We start from the raw sequence: 6,927 nt of genomic DNA on the forward strand, positions 1-6,927 counted from the left end.
TTTTTTAACTATGAAAACAACTCCATTTTTCCTCACTTTTTCATCTCCAGAGTAATATATCATATGGTCATCCGACTCAAAGTGCCCCATGCCAGTCCATCTCATCTCACCAATGCCTAGTATGTCAATATTTATGTGTTCCAAAACAACTATATGATAGAAAAAAGGCAGCATATGCCCAGGGAAAAATGCTCAGAAGGCAGAAAGAGATAGGAAAGAAGGATGAATGGAAATGGGAAGACAGTGAGGAAGTAGGAAGAATGTTGTTACATTGTGAGAATTACAATTTATTAATTTTTTAAAAATGTGTATGATTTGTAGAATGGAAGAGCCATTTGTTCTGACAACTCCAACCAAAATAAAAAGGGTTTTGGAGGGTGTTTTTAAAGTGTAATTCAGAAATACTTTTGAGTTTCAGAATGCAGAAATCAGAGTGTCTTTAACTAGCAGAATTAGGGAGAGGATGTCCTCACAGAGAGATGAGCAATCTGGGATTTCAAAGAAGGCTCTTTGGATGTTTGTCATCATTAGTTCCTACATTCTACCTTGTTCTTTTGAGTTTTGTTTCATTTGTATAAACTTGCTGATTGTTAAAATTTTATGGACAGTAACAGAGCCCCAGAGAGGTAAATACTGTCTTGGCAAACCACTGAGCAGCAGATGCTGATGTGACTTTAGGTCAAATCAGTGCTTGGTCAACATTACAGGTCCCAGGATTTTGTTGAAAGGCCTGTATCACTGATATCAACTTCTATAATCTGAGATTGGAATTATGCAAGTTGTTTTTGTTTTTGTTTTTGTTTTCAGGGTTTTTTGCAAGTTTTATTTTGATTTCTCAGCATTTCGTGGTTTTATCTGAACTGAAGGTGGTGGTGCCTTAGTTAGCTTTTCATCCACATAACTGAGCCTGGATTTCAAAACTATCTTTGGAGACAGAATAAATGTTTGATGACTTTGAAATTTTGACGTAGGTTCAAATTTGTTTTAGATTTTACTTTATCCTCAAATAACCCCATGCCTAACCCTGCCACACCTACCCTTCCAGAGAGTAATGGAGTGCATAGTTAATTCACAGATATTTCTGGTGAAGTGAATGAAGAGACACGTCCTACTCCAGTTCACTTCCCATGTGCCCCTAAAATCCCCCCGGCTTTACTTTATTGATCTATATTGATTCACGTACCATCATGAGAGAAGATGTACTGCTGATTTAGAACTTAAAAAAATAATAATGGAATCAAAATACCTATTTATAGAATCTACTTTCTTATTAATATCTAAGAAAAACTCTTCAGTATATAAAACAATAAATAAAAAATTTACCTGTTCAAATGAGGAGAAGAAAGAGGGAAAGGAGAAGGAAGAGAAATAAAATTTGACACTTTTCTTCTATTTGCAGAAGGGGGAAACTACTAAGGCAACAAAGATTAGCGGACAGATGGTAGAGTGAAGGAATGAATATGCCAGATACAGTGAGGCTTTGAGGAGATATCATGATAAAAGGCATTGATCAATTGTAATTGATGTGATAAGGCATAATGTATGTGAATTATTTAATGAAAATCCACAAAAAAATGAAAAGTTACAAATTTGTTTTTTCATCTTTGACTAACTCCAAATAAAAATGACTTGGGAGATAATGTGGGCCCAGTACATATTAGTGATGCACATCACTGTTAAGTGTGTATCAAGAGGAAAAATGTCTGTGGGTGCTCCTCACTTCGCCCTGATTAGAGCCCCACTAGCAGAGGCCATTGTCTGACAACACACGTGGATGCTAAAGTTCTCTTACGCATTAATCTCCAGAGTGTGCATTCCGTATCGACTTTCAATAATATACTTCCCAGGATTTGCGTGGACATTTATAGGAACCTGGTTTTTATACCTATAATAAAACAGAAATAAGTGAAGTGAGTTGAAGTGTAAATAACTTTATGATTACACACACAGAATTCTCTTTCTTGCAGGAAAACTTGTAAATATGGCACTGATTTCAGTAGCAGCATCTATACAATAAATCTAGAGTCAATTTTAAAATATTCACACGCAAATTTAAAAAAACACACCTTACTGAACATGTGTTACCCATCTCCCTAAGAACTGCATTTGAAACAGTTAAACATTCATAACAATGTGGATGAAACTCATGGACATAATGTTGAGTGAAAAGAGTATAGACACAAGAGTGTGTACTATGGTTACACTTACATAAAATTTAAAAAACCCAACAAACTGACAAAGACTAGTCAAGGCAGCTACAAGACGAAGTTCTGATTTCTCCTGGAGATGGAGGAATATACAAGAACTCTTCTTACGCATTGACATTTTGGCCCTTGATTTGAGTTCTAGTTATATGAATATGAGCATTCTATAAAAATTAATTAAAGCTATAAATTTATATACAAAGAGTACTTCTGGTGAGTATATTGTTGTTGAGTACACTGAGTCAGAACCAACCCATAGGTGACCCTCCAGCAGGTTTTCAGAGACAGTTAATCTCACAGGAGGATATTGCCCATCCTTCAACTGCAGGGCAGCTGGTGGATTTGAACTTTGAAACTGCAGTGCAGTTTCTTACTACTAGGCCATCAGAGCTCCTTGTATGTTGTCTTTGTTAAATGCCATTGAGTCCTAGACAACTTATAGGGCACCTATGAATGAAAGACCTGAACATTTGTATAACTTTCATCGTTTCTCTAAGTTTGTAAAGTTTCTGGAGGCAAGCTATTTCAAAAGTGGATGCCACTCCTGCTTCCAAGCTTGTTTGTTGAGATGGCAGAGAGAAGGCTTTGTGTTAGGGGTTCACTTGTTGAAGGCAGGTAGGGTAACAGAGCATTCTTCCTGCTAACATTCTCACATGTTATTAAAAGAATATTATATTGAGGTGTTGAATTTATAAGAAGTCTTTGTGGCACAGCAGTTAAGGGCTTATCTGTGAACTGAAGAGCTGGAGGTTGTAACCCACCAGCTGGAGTCTGGGAGAGACAAGGCAGTCTGCTTCTGTCACTACTACAGCCTTGGCAACCTCACACAGCAGCTCTACCTTGATGGTCAATCCAATGGCAGTGGAATTTATTTACAAGCAAGGGTGACTGTTGCCTTGGAAGAGCTTATAAATCACAAAGAATGGGGGAGAACACTTAAAGCAAATTAAAAACTCAAGTTCTTTTTCCTTATTGTTCTATTTTTTCTTTTTATTTCTTCTATAATTGTATTAATTATTCAACTTTTATATGCATATGAAGCCATTGAAAATTGGCCTATGGCCGGGAGGAGGGTGCACTCTAGTCTTTAAAGGCATACCTCTTCTTTAGCACTTTAAAGATGCTCTTGACAGGGCAGTCATGGGGCAATAGGAGAGGGAATGGAGAAGGGGTGGATAGATAGTGAACACCGAATTAGAACAGATGAGAGGAAGATCTGTTCGAAAGGGAAATGTGATTATACGTTATACATATGAGAACAGTTTGGAACAAGAAGGGCATTGGTGGGGAGAAGGGAAGAAAGGGGAAGAAAGTGTTCTATTGGTTTTGATTCTTTTATTCTTCTATTTTTCTTTAATTATTATTTTTAATTAATTTTAATGAAAGTTTACACAGACTTAGGATTTCCATTCATTCATTGTTGCACTTTTCTCCCTGCCAACCTTCTCTCCCCCTCCCCAATTTGCTCTTCTCTTTGAAATATAAAAGAAAAATTCTTTCATTGTTATACAATCCCTCCCCATAAGTCCACTCCACTGTGCAGCCTTCATTCTGGACTCCTGTCACAACAATAATACCTAATCATATGTCCCTTTTAAACAGTTCTCTCCCTTATCTGTTTCAATGCAGTATACATTATTTATTCCCTCTTTCTCAGTCTTCCCTCAGTCACTCAAAGCCTCGGGGGCAATCCTGAGAGACTCTCCCTGAGATGCTGTTTTCCTAAGAGGTGAGTGACCCCAAATGGAGTCACTACTTCAGTAGTCAATATTGCCAATAGCCTGTAGCTAATATTCCAAACCAGGCTTTACATCTTGACAGCATCAGATTGCTTTTATTATGGAAAGAGCAGTGCTTTGTTTTTATTGAGATAGTTGGGTTATAGATTTGTCTCCTTTGCATGCAATACTTCTGAGACCAAAATAACTATCCATCAAAACATCACACAGCATTGCCTCAGTTCAAAGGAACTCTCTTTGTAGCAAATGAAGTACAACATGGAACCCATGTCCAGATATTTACTTATCATACCACACTGGGTGGTAAGAAGCTGCACTGCAATCCTGAAGGTTCATAATTTGAATCCACCAGATGCTCCACCAGAGAAGGATGGGCAATTTCTTCCCGTGTGATTCACTGCTTCCGAGAACCTGCTGGAGGGTCAGCTATGGGTTGGTTCTGACTCTACAGTACACAACAACAATAACAACTTCTCCATCATCCTGAAGCAGCTGCTTGATAAAAGGATGGAACGGCCTCTCTGTAAAAGAAACTCAGTTACAGCCTCAGCAAGGTGGAAGTACCTTGCAGGAGTCATCAATGTTCTCTAGGAAGCTGTATGTGCTTTAAATCTTTGTCCTACATGATGCCGTTTCCCCATAGCCAGGATCCACAAATCCAAAGATCAGGAGGTGGAAATGGGGATAACATTGTTCATTATTACCCCTAGTGACTCTCTCACAAAATTTGTGTCTATTATCCCTGCAACCTTACACTTTCTGGATCTAAAAGTCTTACCTGCAATGGGAGAAATGTTCCCACTAGGAGATACAATGTTTATTCCATTGATCTGGAAGAGAAGAATACCACCTTGCCACTTTGAATTCCTCATACTTTGGAATCAACAGGCAAAGAATAAGTTCCCAAAACAACTATGAGATATCATCTCACCCCAGTAACAATAGCAAAATCCAACAGAGCAGCAAAAGACAAATGCTGTCAAATTTGTGGAGAAACTGGAACCCTTATTCACGTTTTGTGGGGGTGTAAAATGGTGCAGCCACAATAGAAGGCTGTATGGCGCATTCTCAAAAATTTGGAAATAAAAATACTATTTGACCCAGCAATTCCAATACCGGGAATACACTCCAAAGAAACCAGAACTGCCACCCAAACAGATATATGAACACACATGTTTATTGTGGCTTTGTTCACAATAGTAAAGAGTTGGAAACAACCCAAGTGCCCATCAACAAATGAATGCAATACTCTGCAGCACTGAAAAATAAGGAACTCATGAAATATTATACAAAATACTATCAAAATGGGTGACCCTAGAGGACATTATGCTGAGTGAAATAGCTCAGTCACAAAAGGACAAATACTGTATAACACCACTGTTGTAAAACAGGACTGACATTAGGGTTGGGGGAAGCTAAAAATACCCAACAACAAATAAATAATATACGCTGCATGGAAACAGATGAGGGAAAGAACTGCTTAAAAGGAATATAGGATTTGGTATTATTTGGGCTTTTTAAAACTTTTTTTGTGTGTGTACCATCAAATCAGATCTGACTGGTTCAGGAGGAATTTGTCCCTCCTTCTCCAGCAGAGTATCTGGTGGATTCAAACCTCACACCTCTGGGATTGCAGTGAATTAGGTATTATTTGTATGATAACAGTCCAGAATAAGAGCTGCATAGTAAAGTGGACTTGGGTGGGGAATGGTACAACAATGAAATAATTTTTTTTTCCCAAAGAGAAAATCAAATGGGGGCGGGGAGGGGGGTGGGCAGGGAGGAAAATGTGCAACAATGAATAAATGGAAATCCAAGTTCTCTATAAAGCTTCATTAAAAATCTCAATTTAAAAAAAAGATAAGTTCCCATATTTGTTGGTAAGATTGACTCTGATTACCAAGAAGAAATTGGGCAGTTATGACAAAAAAGAATATGAAACGGATAGTGGAAGAAAACCTTTTTTGTTTTTAATTATTCAACTGTTTATCATACATAAGACTGCATGACTATAATACAAAGGGGGGTTCTTTATCATTTAAGGTTACAATATACACAGCAAGTCCAGACTAGATCTTACAGTCTGAATACAGGTATTTAACCTTTTCCATGCTGTTTATGTTTACAATGCACATAAGTCCTGTAACCAAACTGTGTAGTAAAGCACACAAAACTGGACTGTAACATAACACAGTATGCAGAAGCAGTGGATTGTATGGTTTTCTTTATGTAAGTATTGGTTTAAAAACTGTTTTTGTTTTTGGTGCTTGCTAAGATGTGGCAATCAGCACAGAAAAAAAATGACCTGACCCATATAATATCTGAACGTTATATTCCTAAACAGCAGGAACTACTGAATTCCTTTTGATATTGCTATACTCAAGATGATATCCTTTTATTTACTGTAAACCTTTATGAACTATCAAGTTCAAAAATCATCCACAGGCTTGACATTTAATGACAAAAATAAATATGGATTTCCTAATTAACAACAAAAAATTTTTCTGGAAAACAACTATTCCCAAGTTTCCATTCACATTTACATAGTTTTAAGCCTTTCTTTTTTTTACTGTTTACATATAAAAACTTGCTTTTGTTCAGAAAAACTTGACCTTGTTAGCCACATGAAATTGACCAATAAAAGGTAATGTGGTGTTCTGCTGTATTGTTTTGAACAGGGTTAATCGGCAGAGGTAGATTACGGCTTCTTTTCTAGGCTTCTTTTTTTTTCCTTTTCTTTAGGTTGGTTATTTTTCATTTCAATGAACATCTACAGAGATTTTGGGATCCCATTCATTCATTGTTGCACCCTTCTCCCTGCACAAACCCCGGCCCCGTTTGCTCCTCTCTTTGAAAAGCAAAAGAAAAACTCCCTCATTGGTACACAATCCCCCCCCCCCACCCCACCCCCAGTAATAATCCACTCTGCAATCCTCATTGCATACTCCTATGATAAAAATAATGCCCTAAAATATAATACTTTT

The 6,927-nt window shown here is 37.4% G+C and overlaps 1 protein-coding gene across 1 annotated transcript in view; it reads right to left on the reverse strand.

The window, feature by feature from the left end:
- MYOM1 (myomesin 1) overlaps window positions 1–6,927 on the reverse strand; it is a 244,358-nt gene that overhangs the window by 183,368 nt on the left and 54,063 nt on the right. Inside the window, exon 5 of the mRNA XM_006891423.1 lies at window positions 1,793–1,885. Within this exon, the coding sequence (XP_006891485.1) occupies window positions 1,793–1,885 (93 nt within the window). The remainder of the gene's footprint in view (window positions 1–1,792; window positions 1,886–6,927) is intronic.

The sequence above is a fragment of the Elephantulus edwardii genome, unplaced genomic scaffold (genome assembly GCF_000299155.1).
Source record: "Elephantulus edwardii isolate Elephantulus edwardi_28Jun2011 unplaced genomic scaffold, EleEdw1.0 scaffold00097, whole genome shotgun sequence".
Classification (NCBI taxonomy): domain Eukaryota; kingdom Metazoa; phylum Chordata; class Mammalia; order Macroscelidea; family Macroscelididae; genus Elephantulus; species Elephantulus edwardii.